The following is a 22430-nucleotide window of genomic DNA, read 5'->3' as shown; positions in this document are numbered from 1 at the left end:
TAAATGAGAATTTTTTTTTTTTTGATAAAGTGAGTTCATAAATGAAGGGATTTAGAAATTCAATGATGCCATTTTGTTTTTCAAATAATCAGTGAATAATCCATAAAAAAAAGAGTAAAAGGAAAAAATATTTATTTTTCTAGAAAAAAACTGGTATCAATTTAAAAATCTCATTGTTATAAAGAAAACTTAATGATATAATGATGTGATTAACATGTGAATGAAATCAAGAAAAAAAGTTATTTTGAAATCACAAAAGTGGAAAATTAAAAATTATTAACCGTTGTTTTTTCAAACAAACTGTAATATTTTCTTTTTATATTTGGCTGTTATTCAAATCACAACATGTAAATAATTGTGCGGTGCTTCATAATGCTTATATGTGATATTGCGAATGATATTTTTTTTTTAAAAATATTGACAATCAGTTTAAAAGAGTCACTCATTTTCAGATTGTGCAAAAAAAAACCCGGACATGACACAAAATACCGGACAGGATCGATTTCGCAATAACTGCAAGGGGAATAATTCTGACTATTTTCCTCTTAATATATCTCGTCAATACAAACTCATTTGCTATTCAAAACTTTCAAAATAGCTTCATCAGTACTTAGAGAAAATTATTTTTACAAACTCGGAGAAACTCAAAATCCAATTTCTCTGAGATTTTAATTATTAATTTTCTCTGAGCACAAATGAAGCTATATGTGTAATTATTTTTGAAAAGTCGCAAGTGTTTAATTTTCAGTTAAATCAAAAATTTCATATCTTGATCAAATTTCGGTTCCCGCTCATGCAACTTCACAGGAATATGTAAAATAGCATTGTCAAATAATTTCCTCAGCTTTGGTGAAGTTGCATGAGCGGGAACCGAAATTTGATCAAGATATGTAATTTTTGATTTAACTGAAAATTAAACACTTGCGACTTTTCAAAAATAATAACCCATATCGAAATTTTTATATATCAGTTGAGTTTGTATTGATGAGAAATATTTAGAGGAAAATTGTCAGAATAATTCCTCTTGCAGTTATTGTGAAATCGATCTTGTCCTGTATTTTGTGCAATGTCCGGTATTTTTAGCACAATCTGTATTTTTCTGCTCTATTTATCATTAAATTTGAACTCATTTATCAATTAAATTGTGGGAAGCTATATCAATAGCTCCAAATCCAAAAACAGTGATCATTCAGTTCAGAGATTCTAAAAATGGACCAATATTCCGGAGATAATCATGAAAAAATTAACTGAGACATCTCTTATTCTCCGAATGAGATGCTTTAATCAACAAAATTCGCTTTATTGACAATGATATATGCAAAAATTCTAATTTCAATTAATTTCATAAATTATTCTTTAGAATTTTCAGATATATTCATTTTGTAAACATTTTTAAACGAAAAAATGATCTTCAACGGACTTTCAACAAACAAATTGATAAAAAAAATTCAAATCTGAATAATTTAATTAATCAAAGAAGTCAATTAATATGGAAAAAATAAATTCCAGTTTGCAAATCAAAAATTGACGAATCAATTCTCTTACAACCATAATAAATAGTTTAACACAAAAGATAATGGATCTTAATGAAGATTTGAGAACAGCGCTTCTCGAGCAAGATGATATTAACGAACGTCAAAACTCTCACACGTGTTGCGGGAAATGTTGCTCTCATACCTGCTTTTATTTATCTTTAAGTTGGAAGGAAATTAAATTTCATTGTTGCAGTTATTTCTGGGGTTTTTTGAGGTTTTTCGCATTTTCATGCATTCTTTTGATGATAAACTATTAAAATTAGCGTTTTAATCGTGAGCCTAATTTCAGCAGCAGCTGTTGCCGTTGTTAATAAATTACCAATTTTTCTTCTAATGCTGGCCGAAAATTCGAATGGTCAAATAGATTTAGAGATGTCCCCAGACAGTCAAGAAAGATACTCATCTCTTAATTATACGAAAGCAAACAATACTTTATCTTTGGCAAGTAATGAGGTTTTTTTTATTGAAAATTATAATTTTTCGTAATTTGATTCCATTCTCGTGTAGTACTCACTAAGTTCTCCAAGGATAGAAATGCTTGGAAGCGTTTGGAAAGGAAGGATAGCAGAGTTTGTGAATTCTTATTATATTCAAACTGTTTATTGAAACATTCTTTACAGCTATGACAGAAGCTCATATTCATTGTCATTATTATTAATAAATTCAGAACAAGAAGTTTGCAGAAAATTGAACATATTTATGAACATTTTAACCAATCGATTGTTATTTGATGCACATATTTTTCATAGAAAAAAATCGAAGTGGGAAGAAATTGGACCGTAAATAAGATTCCTCCGGGAAAAGTTGTTCTTGATCGTAGAGCAGCAGAAATGCTTAAGGTTTGAATTATTGTAATAATTGAATATTATTAATCAAAATTGTTTGATATTTTTTTACGTTTCATATTGGTTGAACTTGCTTATTGATATTAAATATCGTGCAAATAATCTTATTGCGCTTACTACATGTGCAACTTGATTCAGGTTGAAGATGGAGATTCAATTAGCTTTAGACTGTACTCTTCTCCGCTAACATTCATGATCATTGGATTGGGAATAGAATATTGCAAGTCACAGAAAATGTCCCCTGAAGAGACATACGCAATGGCTTACAAATTATATCGGGAAGCTTCTCAGATTGATTTGGAGTTTAAAGTGCATCATGTTTGCATTTAATATTCTTTGTTCAGAACATATCTCATTTCATTTTGAAATTCCTCGCTTAGGTTGAAGAGTCAGCAAGACCAAAATATCGTTATGATTTCGTTGCCTTTGGCGAGGAAAAAGAATTCTGGGAACATGTATGCTTTGAAGATAGTCAATGATATTATTGCTATCATTTTTAACTTTTCATAATAATCAGAAGATTTTTGGAAGTTGCATAATTTTTGTCCTATTTTTTTAAAAAGCTTTTTTTAAAATTCTGTTTTGATTTGCTTTGTAATATTTTAGCTCATTTTTGATTCTTCTAATGCGCAATAACTTTTCATATTCTATTTTAAGGCATTGCAATTTTTCCCCAAAAGTGTCACTGAATTGTTACCGGAAACTGCGTGGAAAAATATGAATGTGGAGGAATATGCCACATCTATCATCTTTTCACGTCGATTGCCAAGATACGAATCTTATCTGGATTTTAATTACGAAAATGTGATAAGGTTTGAATTCTAGTTATTTTTATCCTTGTAATAACAACTTCAATCTGCTAATGCTATCATTTAATGATTTTGGGGATGATTTTTTTCCGTAAAATGATTGCTAACTTTTTCATATGTTTATATTTTACTCTTTCTCTTACTCTTACTCTTTCTCTTTCCCTTTCCATCTTCTTGTTTTGAATTGATTTTCATTTTCCAGGGACTTTAATGAGTGGGGATCAATTCTATCGTACACATTCCTTTTCCCTGAACTTAACATTAAGTTGCCAATTGTCAGCTTCATGTCATACACTTCGATGATTGGGATGTTCCTGAACATGGTTGCCATCTTTATCATCGCAGCGCTCAGCGCTATTTCAATCCTTCTTCTGTCTTCCATCCTTCAGATTTCTGTCGACACTCGGGTGTTCCAAATGGGCATTATGCGGACAGTCGGAATGAAGCGGATAAACATCGTGTGGATGATGATTGTCCAGGCATTGACTTACACACTTCCTGGATGGCTCTTCGGAACAGGGCTTGCATTTGTGGCGAACTATGTGTTTGCTTCGATTATCCAAAAAAACACAATGATCCAACTGTCGATGATGATTCCTCCGACTGCTATTCTGCTGTCCACTGCACTGGCGCTGGGGATATCGCTGTTAGCTTCAATCTTTCCAATTCGCTCTGCACTTTCTCACAACCTCCACGATTCAATGGATTCTCGGCGGATAAACGTGGGCAACACGGCAGGCGGAAGGGGTAATGGGCTGACGATGATAAAGATAGAAAGGGCAGACGAAGAGTATCAGAAGCCGCCATGGATGATGCTGATGGCAGGGCTCCTGTTTTTCATTCTTGGAGCAGCGATCTATTTGATATTCCCGCATGCATTGATGTCTTTGGATTTGTCAATGCTCGCTGTCCTGTTTTTCTCCATGCTTATTCTTATATTGTTTTGCAGTGTTATCATCCTTGTGAACTTCGAGTATTTATTTGAGACGGTCTTAACAACCGTATTTCTGTTTTGGGAATCAAGGGCGGTGAAGAAATTATCTTCGCGGAACATCGGTGCCCACCGCCTTCGAAATAGAAAAGTGACTCTTCTGTTTGCGACCTCGCTTGCTTTCATTATGTTCATTAACATCACAGTGAACATGCTAATTGATTCGAGCATGTCGTTGTCCCTGACTCCGCACGGCTGCGACATCCATCTATATGCCACTCAAAAGTTTATCGAAAAAAGTTACGAAGAACCTGTTTCATTGGAACAAGCAGTTCCTGCGATGCTGCGTGATGGCTCTTTGAACGATCCATCGCTGCGCTTTCAGTCGTCCCGCTTTCAAAATAACTTCGGATCAACTTCAATGCCGTCTTCACAGTCACCATCAGCATCTGCATCGTCTCTATCGGATGTGCTACCAACGGAAAGATCGTTTCCACAGACTTATCCACACACAGAAAAGGATGTTTTTATTGATCCGTTTTCTTTGCCTAACCAACAAACATATGCAAACGTGGGAGAAAATGGATCGCCATTTTCATTCCTTCGTGACTATGTGGATTTTATTATCAATCCTGAGTATATTGATGACATACTATCTGAATACGAGGACATCATCGAGAACAAAGCTTGGGCCATTCAATCACTCCGGACGATCTCCAGAAGAGAAGACATAGCGCAGATTTCGAATCGAGGAAGATCGCATTCTTTTTACTACGATCTTATTGGAGTGTCCCCGTCATTTGACGAGGTGATGAACAAGAACTACTTCAAAGTTGAGAAAAGTGTGAGGCGGGGTGAAGGTCTGGTAAGATCGATGTATTCCATAAAGGACGGCCCGGCTGAAACGCTCCTGACATCTGTTTTTAGAGAAAAGATGAAATCTAAAGTGAATGAAAACTTTATTCTTTCAGTGAAATCAAAGATGATGATAGTCAGTGACGAACCTTTCAAGACTGCTTTTGATAGCTCGCGATCATCTTTTTCTTATGTAGGGTATCCAGGCAGAGTGACATATTTGCCTACGACTGATCGCTACAACGTTTCTGCGATTGGATATTTGAATTATTCTCCTTATTTGTACATCCCCACGACCATCAACTCTTCCACGCTGTCTGACACCATCATGTCGATTCCTGATGTTATGCAGATGTCTCCACCGCATGTTGAAGGATTTGGAGAGCCGAGGTATAACGACCTCTTTATTTCACTGAAGAAAAACGCACCGAAGAATAGAATAAGGATGCTTTCAAACGACCTTGAACGGGTTAGGAGCGATGATGGAGTGAAAAAACAGTATGAATACGAGAATATACCAAGCTACAGCTACAGAATTTTCAACTATCAAAGATTTCAAAAGCAGCTTGAGCAGGAAACTACATTCATCAACATTATTTTCGGGTTTGTTACAGTCATTGTGGAGTTTTTCTGTTTCTTCTCGCTGATGGCATCGATGCATGCGAACATCATCGACCAAGAGCGGTCATACGGCATTTTGCGTGCCATAGGCATCACGTCGTGCCAGCTTGTGAGAGTGTCTATTGCCGAGGCGTTTGTCCTCGTGATAACATCTTCATTCATTGGGGTGGTCTGCGGGTTTGCACTGGGCTATTTGTTTTCCTCGCAGATGGTGATACTGATGGGCGTGCCTGTCCCGCTGTACTTGCCGCTCCCGCTCCTTGGAGTTATCCTTGCAATGGCCATAGCAACTGCATTCCTCTCCACATTTTTCCCTGCACGCCATTCAACACGGAAAAATATCTCGGAGTCTTTGAAGGCGATTTAGTACTTTTCTTTTTTTTTCTTTTCTTTTCTTTTCTTTTCTTTTCTTTTCTTTTCTTTTCTTTTCTTTTCTTTTCTTTTCTTTTCTTTTCTTTTCTTTTCTTTTCTTTTCTTTTCTTTTCTTTTCTTTTCTTTTCTTTTCTTTTCTTTTCTTTTCTTTTCTTTTCTTTTTCTTTTCTTTTCTTTCTTTTTTTCTTTCTTTCTTTCTTTTTTTTTTCTTTCTTTCTTTCTTTCTTTCTTTCTTTCTTTCTTTCTTTCTTTCTTTCTTTCTTTCTTTCTTTCTTTCTTTCTTTCTTTCTTTCTTTCTTATTATTTTTATTTTCATTTTTACATTTTTATTTTTGAAGTTTTGTGAAGTTTGGCCAAAATGGAGAAAGAAGGCCAAAATGTTTACTGTTTTTGAGGAGTTTTTTTTATCTTTTCAGGATTATTTTTCAGAATAAATTATTTATAAATTTGTAAATTTTGATATTTTGGTTCGATTTCGAGCCTTTTCATTTTAATTCTCAAAATTCTTTTTAGATACTTATATCAGAGTAATTCCCAAACACTTTTAGTGGATTTTTTCTGCACAGTCCATTTATTAATTTTTAGTTTTTGCGTTATTATTTTGTGATTTTTTAATTTTGAGCTTATTCAGCTTTTATACAAATCTGATAAAATAAATATTTTTTTAAAAGAATTCGGAGATAAATTTATTAATATCATATTTTTCAATTAAAAAAGAAATAATGATCTTTATAGAATAAATGCTAAGAAATTTTCTTTATCTCTTCAAAATAACCATTATTACCACAAAGAGAATCATTAGATTTTTATCTTTAAATTAAGGACATATTTTGAAAACGAGAATATGTATTATCAAGTTTTATTAATTTTAAAACAACAAAAAAAATAAATATGTGTTGATCGCTATAAAAAAGCCTCCTTTATTGTTTCTTCTACTGAGCGAAGATGAAATTCAATTAATAATAAATTGCATTCACTTCATAAGTGTCAAACGAACAAACAAAATAGAAACGATAATTAAAGTCTTCATTTATCTTTCAAAATTGTTGACTCGATTCAAATGAAAAGTTAATAGCTACAATTTACAACAGATTCACAAAAAGTCAAATAAACTAGCAAAGCAACGAAAATCAATGTGCTTCGTTTGAAAGGTGAATGGAAGAAAGAAAATTATACAAAAGAACGTAAGCTGAAGTGGAAAACTTCATCAAAAGATACAAAAATATCCACATTTCTGAAAAATGAATCAAATGATTTTGTAAACAAAGAATCATTCAAAAGGAATTTACCAAAATTTGGAAAATAATATCAAAGAATATATGATAAACAAAAAATTCTCATCTTGCCGAGGCCCTGTAGCGTAGCTGGATAGCGTGTGGGATTTCTAATCCCGAGGTCGTGGGTTCGAATCCCACCAGGGTCGTATTTTTTTGTTTATTATAATTCCAATATTCACAATTGATATTCCATCTTTGTCAGATTATTAAGTTTTTCACTTATTCACAAAATTTGTTGTTTAGTGATCTTAAGACCATAGATATTTTATTTTTGATCAGTTTATTTTTATTGATTGTTTTCATGGGTTGTTGTTGTGGAAAGAGTGGTCTGTCCAATGAAATCCAATTGACTGACCCAAATGGAATTATAGTGGAAGAGCTGACACTTCACAGGTTCTGCACATTATGGATAATTCCAGGATGATTTCATTAAAAAATTTTATTTTTCTCAGGAGTACTGGAGATGGAGAACTTGGTGATCCTGTTCCTGGTCTATTTTATTCAACTGGTATACCTAAAGATTTCTCTGTTATTTTTAAATGTTTATTTTTATTTAATTCATTAGAGGAGCGAATTTATGCCAGAGTTGTTTTAAATAGAATTGAGGTTCGAAAATCATTATTTAGTGAATTGTCATGACGGCTTTGTTATCATAATATTTTTAAATGCATAATATTGAATATTTTAGCCTGGATTAAAGGGGAAAATATCATGGATTTGCAGGTTTGAATGAATATTTTGAACATTTATAAAACAATTTTAAAATAATCATTCAAATTTGTAGAGATTCTTATGGTCAAGGTTTGTTTTTGATGTTTTTAAAGCACAGTCAATTCCATTTTTATGAAAAAACACTGAATTCAATAAAAAGTGGTATGCATTTCATCTATTTTCAGACATAAACATGTCATCTTTTCAAATTATTTTTATTTTTTCAACTTGCTATATAAAAGCCGAACAATTTTGAAATCGTTTCGTGCCCAGTCGATCCAATTCAAATGAATGTAATTTATGCTCATGCAGAGCTTCCAAGGTCTGCTTGATTTCCTTTAAAGATTTGGAAACGTTGCAACTTTGATTTATTCAGACCATGGCCTCCAGGAACATATGATGTGAGATTTTATATTGAAGGAAAATTAGCTCAAGTGGCACCTTTCAAGATTGTTGATCCAGAGGCAACAGAAAGCGATGAAGATGCCCTGATGTCGGATGATGTTCCTTTACGGCAGCAGATGCTGTGAGTTGTAATAGATAGAGATGCAGAGAACAGGATGATTGGGGTGGAAGTTGGAGAAGAGAGAAGAGACTAAAGTTGTTATTGAGAGAAATCGTAAATTATAATTATCAATAATCATTTTGTTCAAAATTGCAAAAGGTATCTTTATCTCATAATTATATTTTTTAAGTTTAGTGAAGTTTCTTTTTAAAACAGAAGTTACAGGAAAAGTTGATATTTTTTCGCCAACCAATAACTCTCTTTAAATCTTCGATTTTATCATGTGCAATTGATGGAGCGAGTTCTTGTGTAAACATTTTGCTGTCTATTCTTGTTTATTTAATTTATTTTTGTTTTGTTAAAAATTTTCCATAAATGGAAATCTTCTTCTTTTCCCATATTTGAAGACTATTTGATTCATTCTTTTTTCTTACAACCTAAAAATTTCCATTCTTCTTCCAAAAAGTAAAGTTATTCAAATTAAAATTTTCTATTCTTTTTACTAATAAAAAATACCTTCATGCTTCTATTTCTTATATTCTGCTTTTTAACTTTATTCCTATTGTTGACATCTTCAAAGGAATAACATTTCACTTTCTGCATAAAAAAAGAGTTTTGTTGAATGCGATAAAGTAACAACGTAATGTCTGAACATACAGTTGACTGTTTGTGAAGGATGATAATGTTTTATCGATGAATGAAAGCATATTTATAACTTAAACAACCGTGAATAATTTAAAAGGGGATGTTGAGTTGTTGAAAACTATTCAAGATACTTTTCAACTAAAAGCATGAAAAAAATTTTGTTTCCTAATCAAAAAGCATAGAAGAATGAATATCTTCACGATTCCGATGCAGTAAATTTGTAAATTTTTATTTTCGAATTGCACATTTTTGAAATGAAGGATAAAACGAACAATAAGTTTACATACAGAGAAAAGAACAACTATTAATCAATAATATGTTCTCTTCCGGTTCCTCCTTCATTTTCATTTTCCATTTACGCATCCATTAGAAGATCAAACATTGAGTTAACCTTTTTTTTCTCTTTTTCTAATTTCTTGACCATACTTTTTGTTTGCTTTTGAGAATATTCAACTGTTTTTTTCTCGCCTTTCTTGGATTTTGACTTTGATTTAGCTTTTGGCGCAGGCTGAGAAGCTGTATTTGACTTTTCGTTGGCCTGCTCCTCTTTCTTTTTATCATCATCAACTTTGTTAGCTTCATCTGCTATTTCTGCTTTTTCTTCATCTTCTTTTTCACCTGTGCTTTTTTCAACGGTTTCTCCCTCTTTTTCTCCTTCTTCTGCTTCACCGCTGCGCAATTTTTCTTCCTTTGCAAGAGCTTCTCTTCTTGCTCGCTCTTCTTCTCGTGCTTTTTTCATCTTTTCATATTCTGCTCTTATCTCTTTTCTTTCTTTCTCTTTCTCCTGCTCTCTTTTCCTTTCCTCTGCTTCAACTGCTGCTTTCTTTGCATTGCGTGTTTTTGCCACTTTCCATTCACCGTCTTTTGAAAGAGTAAACAGAATTATTAAATTCCACAGAAAACAGAAAAACGGAATAATCAAATAATTGAAAACAAGCAAGCAAGCAAATAAATAAAAAAAGAAAATGTTTGTAAAGAAAAAAGTATCCAATGCAAAGAATTACACTGAAAAACTATTTAAAGCAGATGAATATATCCTCTCAATAGTCAAACAAGTTTACAAAAAACAATGAAAAATTAATATGACCTTTGACTCACTCAATACAATCCTCACTTTCTCATTTCAAAAATAAAAAGCATACCATCATCTGCGGTTTTTGCTTTCTTCTTCTTTTCTCGTCCTTTATCCTTTTTCTCGTCCTTGTCATTTTTCCCTTCTAATTTCTTCCCTCTCTCCCAGTCAATTTCATATTTCCTTTTCTTTTCATCTTTCTCGTCTCTGGCTCTTCCCATCAGAGGCGGAGAGGACAAAAGAGCTTCTTTTCGTTCTCCTCTCACAGCAGACGTTGAAGAAGAGGAAGACGAAGAATGAGAGCTCGAACTAGCAACCTGTGTTTTGTCTTCTTGAATTGGCGAGTACAGCTCCTTTTCCCACTCTTCTGGAACATACACACGCATGATAAATGGAACGTCATTCTAAACATTTCAAATTATTTCCAAGTTTGTTCAATAAATTTATGACATGTTTTGAAATTTAAACATTATCAATTATTTTGATATCAAAAATTACAAATAAAACATGAGATTATTTATAATGCGGAAAAGTTGATAACACACTGCATTGCATGTAACATTCAGTTCTGGCATCTTTCTGTCAATTGCCAAACGGTATAATCCATTAAACATCATAGCTACGCAAAAGTTGATCAACAGTATATGAAGAACAATCAATTTTTCATCAAGCAAAATTGGAATAGTTAGATGGATAATAGCCATTAAATAATCAATACAAAAAAAAAAATTCATCAAGACACACTTTCAAGTAAATCAATTGGACAATCTGATAACTTCTGGACTGGTTCTTTCGGATGTGCATCCAAAAATTGTTTGCATTTTTTCGTTTGAAGGACCCACTGTTCTCCAGAAAGAATTACAGTTTCATCTTCACCGTCTTTTTCTTCGTCTGATGGATTTCCCAAAATTGGATCAACATCATCTTGCTTTCGCACAACAGCCTTATCTAAGTGCGTTATTAGGTGATTATAAACATCAACTTTCATAACCAAAAAACATCTTGCTTTTGTCATTTCACTTTCACCTTTGTCGTTCTTGATTATTGACAAACAAGAATTATTGAAATAATTTCAACAATGCATTGAAAAATGTTATAAATACTCAGTTAAAAAAAATGAAAATATGCTTTGATAAAATCAAACGTATTTCCAATAATATTCAAAACGAAATATAATCCTTTTTAATTGCTTTTCCTGAATAAAAGTAAATAAGCTTTCAAAAAAGTCACTAAATCTAAAAAAAAACAAAAAATATTTTAAAGTTCATGATACGGAATTTAATTTAATAAAGATTCTATACTTCGAAGAAGGAACTCCAAGAATCTCAGAAAGGGGACCCTTTGGTGAAACGATCTCCACTGCTCTTGGAAATAGAAAATCTTCCCAATTTTCCGTTGAGCGAATAATGAGACTATCAGATGCATATAATTGTGTTATCTTATTTGCATTAACATTTTTTTCAAAAATACAATACACAAAAATAAAGCAAAAATACTTCAGTTGGAGGCTTGGCTTTGTTGTACCGCTTTCCACGAGACCATTGTTCAGCTTTTTTATAAAACACAATATGTTTATTAAAACACAGCATATCATTTCTCAATATAATCTACAAACGTGGCAACACAGTTTTTTCTTCTGACATTTGATCCTTCACCCTTTTTCATTCATTGCATATATTTGACAAGATTATTGTTAATTAATAACAGTCCTTATGCATTAAACTTTATTGAAAAAATAATATTATAAAAATTAAAATTATTTTTACACACATCATCATTATTCAGAAAGCACTAAAAACTTGTGAAAATATCAACTCTGAATTTGAAAACCTTTTAAGAGTATAAAAACTTGATATGACAGAGAATAAACGGAAATAAAAATTTAGATATAGTATATAAGTTAAAATTAAAAACAAATAAATTGAAGTTATAGATGCTACGAAATTTGAGAAATAGATAGAATGCGCGAAAGTGATAAAGAATAAAAATGAACAAATAATAAAAAAATGGAAATATCAATTTATAATATGAAAATGTACTAAAAATAATGTAGATGAAAGCAATGATTATATTAACAAGAAAGATAATAATATTACATTCCTAAGAAATATTCAGTCAATATATTTAAACAAAAGACTTACATATTCTTTATGTATCTCGAAATATGAAGGAAAAATTCGCTCACAAAAATTACATAAGCAGAAGAAAGGAGAAATAAAAGGATACGAGAGAAGGAAGAAGAGAAACAAAGAGAGGAAGAAAGGAGATGAGAAGGGCATATTACCTAAAGCTTTAGAATGGATATTGTGCAAATGATGGGACAGGAGGAGTGGATTCTTCTTCTGTCAGCTTCTTAACTGACACAAGCTCACAAGAAAGCCCGTTGCATTCAGCTGTTATCTGAAATATTTGAAAAGTGAAGAATGTTAAAAAAACAGAGCAACATTTCAAATCATTTCAATTTCACATGAAAGTTTAAAAAGAAGAAGAAAATGAAAAGAAAGAACAAATAAAAAATTTATAAAGATGAAATTTCGATTGGAGTGAAAAACAAGTTGGAAAAGAAGAAGAAGAAAATATAAAAATAAATTTTTTTTTGATTAAATAATTAAAATAAAATAAACAAAAATATAATTTAGAAACACACCGCAAATGAAAAGTACTTATCTGGCAAGTTTGACACAGCAAACGGGATGATGGCGTTATTAATCTGCACATACAGTTCTCTTCTTCTGCCATTCACTTCAATCGACACCTTGTCTCCTTCCTCAATCCGCTGCGGCATCGAAACTCTTCTCCCGCGCAGCAGGCAGCTTCCACAGTTCTGCAGGCAGAGAGAAGCAGAAGTTGAGCCAAGCTGGAAATAAGGAGAAAAAGAAACAGATCCTTTTGAAGATGACGAGGAGGCAGTTGAAGCTTCATTGCTAACAGCCTGTGTTTGCATTGAAGAATCAGGCTTCATCGCCAGCAGATCCTGTGCAGTGTGGAAGACAAGTCCGAAGCCAAACGTTGATTCTTCTTCTTGTGATGCCAGTTTTGGTGCAGCTGATGAAACCGAATAGCTTCTCACATGTGATATTTTATCTGGTTCCAGCATCCCCTGTGCTTTCATCCCTTGATGAAGGCGAGATGGTGCCAGAGTTGCAGGTGAGAAGGGAGAAGTAGCAGAAGAGGAAGAAGCAGCTGCAGAGGGAGTTCCGAAGAGCGAAGGTGCAAGCGGAGACTGCTGAGCAGAAGACACGTTGCCTTGCACGAGAAGGAAAGGGTTATCAGCAGCAATTGTCATCCTCCTATTGCTGAAGACAGAAGACGAGGGAGAAGAAGCATTTGGAGACGATGAAGGAGAAAACGCATTTGCTGATTGCACATTCAATCCATTGCTGCTTGATCCATCGCTGCTGCCTTCAACTGCAACGCCCTTTCGCTTGTCTCCGCTCTCGGAAAATCCAAACTCACTCGCTTTCTGATCTCTCTTGGCTCTTTTGTACTTCCCGCTTCCTCTTTTGCTTCTTCCTCTTGTTCCTGAGAACTTGACTGTCGCTTTCCAGACGCTTCCTTCGCCAGCGAGGCAGCCGAATATCCCACTTATCAGCAGACTCACTCTGGTTTCTGTGAAAGAGGCGCATGTGCTGCCCAAACAGCACAGGGAATAAGAAGATTGGGGAAAAGTGATGAATGCTAAGCGGGACAAATCGTGTGAGTGCGGAGAAATAGATAGAAGTGACTGGGAACTGCCTGAAATGAGATGAGAGGAAGAGGAAGAAGAAGAAGAAGAAGAAGAGGCAAAAGAAGGAGGCGGCTGAGGAGAAGAAGGCAAGCGAGAAGAGGTGGATGTGTTGGAGCGAAGCAAAGAACCCGACGGTGCGATTGGACTCTGGTTCTTCTCAAATGCATTTATCCGGCTTTTCACTGTGGACATACTCGAATCATCCTTTTGGCTTTCTTCTTTCTCTTTCTCCTTCTCTTTCTGTTTCTCGCTGACTCCCAAAACTGAATCAGCTATGCCAAATGTGTCAAATGAATAGCACGCAAACCATCCAGCCACACAAAGCAGCGCATGTTTCGTTCTCTCCACAGCCTGCCTCGCAATCGTTGTGTTGAGGTTGGATGAAAGATACGCAGCCATTTCACTGATAGTCTTTTTGAGAGAAGGTTCAAGAACAGCTTGGCTATTGAGAATTTGCTGTGCTGTTTGAGAACGATATGAGGGCTGATGTGTGTGAGAGGCAGAGGCAGCGGAAGCAGAACCAGAGGCAAAGGAAAAGGGAGTTGGAGAAGAAGAAGATGATGAAGCAACAACAGGAGAAGAAGATGATGAACAGAACACAGTTGACGAAGGATGGGCTGTGCAATGGAGAAATAGGAATGAAGAAGCAGAAGACTGCTTCAGTGCATCGTTTGTTGTGCGCGCAAACACATCAGCAGCACATTGAGTCGCCCCACTTTCCTTGTAAATATCAGAGAACAAGTTTTTGCTCCGGATCGGTGCTGGAACTTTCAAAGAGACTGAAGATGTTGACAACCTGGAAGCATCTGTGCTTTTCTGTTTGTTTTCTTTGTTTTCTTTGTCTTCCTCTTCTTTCCTCCTTTTTTCTTCCTCCTCTTTCTCCTCGTCTTTCGCACCGTTCATGGCGATGATCTCGAGCACCTGCTGTGCTGCAGCCTTCCTTTTGATCTCTGGCGCCTTCTGGATGATCTTCATCATCACGCCAATCACACCTTCTTCCACAATCGCACGCGAATGCTCGGCTGTGCAATTCTTTGCAATTTTCGCGACGAGGCTTAAAATGTTGTCATAGAAGGACTCCGAATCGACAATGGACAAAGCTGCGGGTCTTTTGTGAGGGGAAAAGGAGGAAGAAACAAGAGGAGAGGAGGAGATAAACAATTCTTTCCAGGCTTTTTCTTCCTCCTCTTTCATTTTTGAAGATTGCTTGTCGTCAAAACTGCTGCTTTGAAAAGAATGTTTCATAATCCTTTCTTCGATTATTTTGTCAGCAGCATCGTATTCTTTGTCTAACAGAGCAAACAGGACCGGAATGAATGACAGGGAGACAAGATAAGAGGGAAGTGAAAGTGAAAGTGAAAGTGAATTTGATGAAGAATGAGAAGAATGAGAAGAATGAGAAGAAGAAGAAGAAGAAGAAGAAGATGATGATGATGATGATGAATGATGACATATCAGCGATGCGTCAGAAAGAAGATGCGACAGAATAAAGACGCATACATCAGCCAGCTCAAGATAAGAGAGCGATGAAACCTGAGACAAAGTATCAGAGTCAGAAAAGGAGTCAGATTGGAAGGAAGAGCAATGAGCATTGGATTGTTTCTGTGAAGAAGAAGAAGAGGAGGAGGGAGAAGAAGTAGATTTCCCAAAGACATTCTCATATAAGGCATATTTCTCAGATAGCTGTGAGGCAAGTGGCACAGGCATCAAAGAGCGGATGATCGCATCCACAAGTCCGTAGTCAACCAACGTCTGCCTCAGGTTTTTGGATGCTCCTTTCTCTTTCTCTCTCTCCTTCTCTTTATCCTTCTCTTTCTCTTTCTCCTTCTCTTTCTCCTTCTCTTTCTCTTCTTTTCCTGCACTGTTTGTGCTGGTAGCTGCGATGTCCATCAGAATGTATGCGGCGCTGACACTCGATCCCGACTCGGGATGAGACTGAAGCGTAGCCACAAGAGAAGAAAGGACTCCATAACTGTCCATGAGAGGCTGGTTGGCTGATATACATATAGAAAGAGAGGAAATTGAAGAAGAAGAGATAAAATAAAATAAAAAAAATATGATATAAATTAAACACAGATCCACAGAATGATATTTCCAGATTTATAAAACATATTTTTTTCATTTAAAAAAAAAAAAAAAACTTTTAAAACGTCCATTTAAAATATTGCCAATAAAAACACAAACATCACCACCATCAACAAACCAGGACAAGGAGACAGCGAAAGAAGAGCGAGCGATGCCTTTGTCTGCAGTTCTGCGTTGTCTGACAGAAACAGATGCTTCAAAGGAAGTAAGATGCCATCTGTGCGTGTGTTGAGAGGGCGACTGCGGTTGAGAAAGGCAAGTGTGACTGAAAGAGTGATTAAAGAGGGGGAAAGCAATGAAGAAGAAGAAGAAGAAGAGACATCTTTCCCATTCATCTCTGCCTGAAACTGCCTCAGCTGCTGGTGGAACAAGCGGATGAGCAATTCCTCAGCTCCCGTCGATTCAAACAGTGCAAGATACGAGTTCTGCTTCTTCTTATCTGCCACTTTTGAGCCTTGAGTTGCAACAGACTCCAGCAGCGACAGCGCAATGGGAGGTGGCAGAAGAGGAACCAGCTGCTTCTGCTTCTTCTTCTGTGCCACCTGTTTTAGATTCTGCTTCATATTCTGCATCTGCATCTGAATCTGCATTTGCATTGCTTCCATCGACTGAGGCGATTTCTGTGTGAATGGATCAAAGTCGCTGCTGTTCTGAGAGAGCTGCGAGGCAACTGACAAAAATGACGCAGGTGCCATTCCGTTTGAAGCTCTTGCTCCTTTCTCGCCAGAGAATCGTCTTTGATTGAACAAATCTTGATTTCCAGCCACTTCATTCGCTTTCTCATTCACTTTCTCTTTCTCTTTCTCCTTCTCCTTCTCTTCATCTCCACACTCCCACAGCCACCCTCCATTCATCCACCCCCAGCAGACAGACGCTGCTGCCTGCACAACATACTCTTCTGCTCCTTTCATTTCGCTCATGTCTTTCTGTTTGAGCTCGCCGTTCCACACGTCATTCACAACAGACAAGCAGAGGGTGCAGACATCACCGTGGGTGAGTGGATGAACGGAAGAAGAAGAAGATGATGATGATGATGAGGAGGAGGAGGAAGAGGAGGAGGAGGAGGAAGAAGCAGAGGGAGAAGAGGAAGGCGAAGGATAAGGAGAGGAGGTAGAGGAGGAAGAGGAGGAAGAAGAAGATGATGATGAAGTATTTGGATTTGATCCAGATAACCAAGCAGAAAGTGAAGGAGTGTGTAGAACATCAAACATTGTTGGCACAATCTTCCTATCCTGCCAATAAAACTCAACTCCGCTTTTCTCTTCTTCATCCTTCAATTCCTTTGATACTACACTTTCTTTTGAGTTAAATCCAGCTTCTTTCTCTTTCTCTTTCTCCTTCTCCTTCTCCTTCAACAGTGTTTTTGCATCAAGACAACTACCAAGCAGGATGATGCAAGACAGCAAAGAGGAGAAAAGCGGGTGAGAAAACAAAAGCGACGAGAAAGACGACGACGAAAAGGGGAACAAGGAAAGGATCTTCAAAGCAGAATGCACAAGCGACGGGTCAATGGGCGTGGAAGACAAAGGAGGAGGCTTGAGAGAAGAGGAAAGAGAGAGAGAAAGAGGGAAAGAGGAAAGAGAGCTGGAAGGGGTGAGGGATGGAGAGGAGACGGGAGTGTCAGATACGAATGAGGAAGAAGAGGAAGAGGAAGATGATGAAGAGCTTTTAGAGGAGGAAATGGAAGAAGAAGAAGAAGAGGAGGAGGAAGAGGAAGCATCAACTGTGAATGAAAAAGGCAGTTGTGGAGAAAAAGCATCCGAAGTGGAAGAGATGAGGTAGAAGACGAGGATATCATTGATGACATTGAGAAGGTTTGTGTCAATCAGAAGCATTTTGTGCAGAGTATTCAACGAATAAGATGCTGAAGATTGATAATTGGAAGAAGAAGAGGAGGAGGAAGACGCTGAAGAAGAAGAAGAAGACGACGACGACGATGACGACGAAGATAAGTTCATTGAAGCTCTTTTCTTTGCAGAAAAAAGGGATTTGCTGGCTGAGAATGTCAGAGAAGACGAAAGAGAAGACGGAGATTGCATCGCCTCAGCCAAGTCAGACGGCAAAGGCGACTGTATTCTTGCTTTGAACGTGACGAAGATCGAAAGCAGCTGTCTTTGAGAGGAAGAAGACGAGAGAGAAGACACAAAACTTTCCATCTCACTCACCAGCTGAGGCAGAGTGAGTGAGGCGCGCGCTGATATCATCGTCTGCAGCTCAGCTGCTTTCACTTTGAGCGTCTCCTTCGCGCGCCGCTCTTCTTCTTCGGCAGCTTCTGCTTCTTGTTGTTGAAGTAGTTGTTGTTTGGCTTTTCTCTGTCTTTCTTGTTCTTCCTGTTCTTTCATCTTTCGGATCCTTTCTTGCTCTTGTTCTTCCTCTTCCTTCTTTCTCTGTAACTCTTCTCTTCTCTTCCTCTCTTCTTCCTCTTTCAATTCTTCTTCTTTCTTCCTTTCATTTTCTTTCTCCTTCTCTTTCTCCTTCTCCATTTCCTTCTCTTTTGATTCACTTGCTTTTGCATCAGCGGTAGAAAGAGGAGCAGCTGGGTCGTTGACTGTTGTGACTGATGCTAAATGCTCCATGTAAACTGCCCGCACCTCGTCGAGTGATGATGAAGGCGCACTTTCATTGAGAGGAGTTAGTGGAGGAGGAAAAAGAAGGATGATAAGAATGAGGGGAGAAGATTTGTGGGAAGAAGGTGAATGCAATGAATGAGGGCATAATGATAGGGCAGTTATAAAAGAAAATGATATTGATGATAAATAAAAATGAAAAGACATTGAAAAAAAAAGAAATATGAAAATATGAAAATGGATAAATGAGTAATAAAAGCTATACCCAGCCGATATCGCAGGATCAGATTGATGCTCAGCTAGCCATTCTTTCATTCTGTTGATGATGATTGGGCTTCTTAGAATGTCAGCTGCTGTTGGTCTTTGCTCAAAATCCTGTGAAAGGGAATAAAGAGTGTTGAATGAGATTGAATAAAAGATAAATAGTGAATGAAAAAGGAAGAATATTTTTATGTGAAAAGGATATTGTTCAAAAAGTTAAGCAAGAAAAAACGTCAAAATACAAAACCAATAAAACAAAATTGTTTCAAAAAATGGAGAATCGATTAAAAGAAGAAGAAATTTGCTTGAAAGAAAATCATAAACGAAATTCTAATTTCACACGATGTTCAACAATGCAACAACAAGCAAAGACATGTCCTCTGAATATTCATCAGGCAGCGCATCAACTTCAGCTGCTTCTATCTTTCGTATTAGAGCAGTTACGTTTGGAGCCAAAAATGGAAGAGAAAGAGTGCATAGCTGATATAACAGACAGCCCAATGACCAAATATCCGATTTGTAGTTATATCTGCACCAATTGAAGAGTAGAAACAATATTGTTTGCAGTTCATGCAAAGCATGATTGAAATAACAAACAATACATTAAAATGGGGAAAAAAAAGTTTGTTTGTTGAATCAGTCAAAAAATGAAAGACAAAGGATAATAAAAAGCAAACGGATATCCAGTTAGAATTTCAGGAGACATGTAATAAGGAGTGCCAATCATTGTCGATGCAAAATCAACAGTATTTCGAAGACTTCTGGAGACACCAAAATCACCTTTTGAAAAAAAAAGAAAAGAAAAATAAAGAAAAAAATTTCAAAAAACTACGCAATATAAATATATTAAACAAAACCTAGCTTTATAATTTCATTTTCTCCCACAAGAATGTTATCAGCTTTGATATCTCGATGGAGAACATGCTGTTTGTGAATCTCAGCAAGTGCAAAAGTTGTTTGAGTAAACAGATCCAGCACAATCTGAATGAAAAAATCATAAAAAGAAGGTGAATTCATTCAAATCTTTAGAAATAGTACCTTTTCAGGTATTAGTGTCTTTTTGGCTTTATTTGATTTGATAAGCTTATTAAGATCACCATTTTCGCAATATTCCATTGCAATATATATTTTTTCTCCTTCAACAAAACTTTCTTCAAGTTTGACAATAAATGGGGTGTGAAATTTTGCAAGGAATGAGATTTCTTTTTCAACGTCATCTGCTTCTTCCTCATTCATGCATTCGATCATCTTCACAACAAACTTCTTATTTGTAATAATATTTTTTGCCAAATAGACTTTACCTGAAGCGCCTTGCCCAATTTTTTTGTAAAAGTGATCTAAATTATTCATGAAAAGAAGTTCAAGTTACAAAAATAAATTCTTGCATCATACATTTCTCTCTTCCTACCGGGTCATTTGCTTTTGTTACCCGTGTCATAAATGTTGTTTTCCTGGTGGAAAACACAATCCAATTATGATTTTAATAATTATTACATAAATTGATCCAGACAGATCCGAAATTTTCGAAATTGTTGAAATTGATAGCAATTGTTGGATACGAGTGGTTGAATTTTGAGTTGAGGAGAAAAAAAAAAACAATAATTTTTTCGAATCGAAATAATAACTAAAAAAATTTTTTTTTCATTCAAGAAGTTAACTTATGACTTATTCAGAAAAATTTCATATTGCAAACAAGTTCATAGAACAATAAAGCAATATGAAATTGGTATAATTATAAGCAGGATTTCCCAAAATTCTCAACCATTTGCTTGAATTTATTTCACTTGATAATTTATAAAGAAAGGAAAAAGCTTAATTAATGTCAACTCAATAAAAAAAAAATGAGTGCTATATAAATATAATATAAATAATACTTAAAAAAATATTTAGATTTATAAGATTTCTTGAATGAGATTTTTTTTTTTTTGAATCTTTAATATTTGTCAGTTAAATAAGGAAAATGTTGAAAAGAGAACTGATTAAATTTTCATTTATTTGTTATTGTCTTTGGTATATGGGTATGATATGGGAGTTTTCATTTTCGGTTTAAACAACTTTTTTATGAATCAATGATATTATTTATGATAGTGTTGTGCATTGTTGAGCGTCGGAAATGTTTTTTCGAAAATAATAAAAAGAATAAAAAAAAGAAATTTGCAAAAAATTATGGTTCATAGTCAGAAAATTTTTCCTCCTCTGAAGCTAATCCTGACGATTCTTCGGCACCCGATTCTTCATGAAAAATATCATCAATGCCAGGAATGTCAGTTTCTTCGTCTTCTGTGTCAGGTTCTGGTTTAGGCACATGGGGTTCCACAGGTTTATAATTTGAAATGTGCATCAAAATATCGGAAAATTCATAATCCTTCGACGATTTCACCATTTGCATAGCCAAATGATCAGGAATCAGTGATTTCCTTACTCCATAGGGTGGAAAAGACTTTCTGAGAGTTCCTCACAATCCCTCAATTGTATTTGTGCAGGCTCCACTTTCAGGATCCACAAAATGTCGTTTGTGACACACCGTTTTGTGTACGTAATTGTGAAGATTCAAAGTGGAATAGGCCTTCCACTCATCAGACATGATTGTTGTTCCCGGGCGAATTCTTTCCAGTATGGTTGGCAGCAAAGTCTCTTTACGACGATTGGGTACAATCATCACGAATCTGGGACCAACTTCCACCTTCAAATCTCTCAACCCCTCCAAAAATCCAAATCTGTTCTTTTCTCCTTTCTCTCTTGAATTTTCTCCTGCTCCAGACAGCTTCATCAATCTCGACTGTCTTTCCATCCCCTCCTATTTGGACTTGTTTCTCATTCCACACACTCATGCACACAACTCTTACCACACTTCCCCAAAATCCAATTGTCTTTCTGTCAATTCCGATAAATCTTGAAATATGCTTTATGGAAATTCCCTCCCAATACCACATAAGAATCCTCATTGTTTTCCCCAATCCAATTTTATTTTGTGAAAAAACTGTTCCATCGAAAACTGATTTTTTTTACCACATTTGGAACAGTACCAATATTTATAGAACTTCTCCCCCTTTTGAACTTTCATATATCTTCTGCACTTATAACACTGCATTATTCTCCCACCCAAAATGTTCATGAAAAACCACCTCCATGTTACATCCTTATCGTGGAATAGATCGTTAAGCTCATTCGTTTTGGTGATATCAAAAATGTGCTCAGCCATTTAAAAAAATAAATATTTGATTACCCATAATTATGTGAAATCGACCTTTTTTCAACAATACCTGTTATATCTGAAAACGAGTTTCTGACAACTGTCTTGCATATTTTTTATCATAATAATAGTTAACAAGATGTTTTAATGAAGTTCTACACTCTTTTGAAAACTCCCATATAATACCCTTATACCTTGTCTTTTTTTGAGAGTAATTAGAAAAAAAATAATTTTATTAGAAAAGTGGGACAGTATTCTTGCATTTATGAAAAAATCAATGATTTGTTCCAAACTATTTCTGCTATCGTATAATTTTCATTCTGACATTCCAGTGCAATATTAAATATAGAAATATAAAAAAGTCGAAAAAAATATTCTAAAGAACTGCGTGGAACAAAATTTTAAAAGCAAAAGATTTC

General features: G+C 35.4%; 5 protein-coding genes across 5 annotated transcripts; 2 read left to right on the top strand and 3 right to left on the bottom strand.

The window, feature by feature from the left end:
• Nucleotides 1-1907: 1907 nt before the first annotated feature.
• MONOS_2213 (putative efflux ABC transporter, permease domain protein) lies at nucleotides 1908-5963 on the top strand (the record flags this gene model as incomplete). The annotated part of the gene is made up of 8 exons (XM_067872121.1): nucleotides 1908-1988; nucleotides 2043-2104; nucleotides 2156-2210; nucleotides 2285-2374; nucleotides 2519-2698; nucleotides 2761-2835; nucleotides 3038-3192; nucleotides 3392-5963. 8 exons carry the CDS (start codon nucleotides 1908-1910, stop codon nucleotides 5961-5963), a joined length of 3270 nt encoding a protein of 1089 aa, XP_067733892.1.
• A 1583-nt stretch (nucleotides 5964-7546) lies between these two features.
• MONOS_2212 (uncharacterized protein) lies at nucleotides 7547-8486 on the top strand (the record flags this gene model as incomplete). Its single annotated transcript, XM_067872120.1, has 5 exons — nucleotides 7547-7638; nucleotides 7698-7753; nucleotides 7811-7851; nucleotides 8199-8278; nucleotides 8333-8486. The coding sequence occupies 5 exons, from the start codon at nucleotides 7547-7549 to the stop codon at nucleotides 8484-8486; spliced, it is 423 nt and encodes a 140-aa protein (XP_067733891.1).
• An 822-nt stretch (nucleotides 8487-9308) lies between these two features.
• Nucleotides 9309-11953, bottom strand: MONOS_2211 (uncharacterized protein; the record flags this gene model as incomplete). The annotated part of the gene is made up of 9 exons (XM_067872119.1): nucleotides 9309-9967; nucleotides 10249-10582; nucleotides 10724-10797; nucleotides 10923-11214; nucleotides 11323-11413; nucleotides 11480-11616; nucleotides 11675-11727; nucleotides 11794-11834; nucleotides 11949-11953. 9 exons carry the CDS (start codon nucleotides 11951-11953, stop codon nucleotides 9462-9464), a joined length of 1533 nt encoding a protein of 510 aa, XP_067733890.1. The 3' UTR covers nucleotides 9309-9461.
• Nucleotides 11954-12470: 517 nt separating this feature from the next.
• On the bottom strand, nucleotides 12471-20256 carry MONOS_2210 (putative NEK protein kinase; the record flags this gene model as incomplete). The annotated part of the gene is made up of 9 exons (XM_067872118.1): nucleotides 12471-12578; nucleotides 12826-15899; nucleotides 16109-18606; nucleotides 18823-18932; nucleotides 19161-19347; nucleotides 19496-19598; nucleotides 19676-19799; nucleotides 19857-20155; nucleotides 20211-20256. The coding sequence occupies 9 exons, from the start codon at nucleotides 20254-20256 to the stop codon at nucleotides 12471-12473; spliced, it is 6549 nt and encodes a 2182-aa protein (XP_067733889.1).
• A 726-nt stretch (nucleotides 20257-20982) lies between these two features.
• On the bottom strand, nucleotides 20983-21588 carry MONOS_2209 (uncharacterized protein; the record flags this gene model as incomplete). Its single annotated transcript, XM_067872116.1, has 2 exons — nucleotides 20983-21183; nucleotides 21343-21588. The coding sequence occupies 2 exons, from the start codon at nucleotides 21586-21588 to the stop codon at nucleotides 20983-20985; spliced, it is 447 nt and encodes a 148-aa protein (XP_067733888.1).
• Nucleotides 21589-22430: the final 842 nt, after the last annotated feature.

The sequence above is a fragment of the Monocercomonoides exilis genome (genome assembly GCF_001643675.1).
Source record: "Monocercomonoides exilis strain PA203 chromosome Unknown scaffold6-2077815, whole genome shotgun sequence".
NCBI lineage: Eukaryota > Preaxostyla > Oxymonadida > Polymastigidae > Monocercomonoides > Monocercomonoides exilis.
This window is presented reverse-complemented; position numbering and strand designations above follow the sequence as displayed.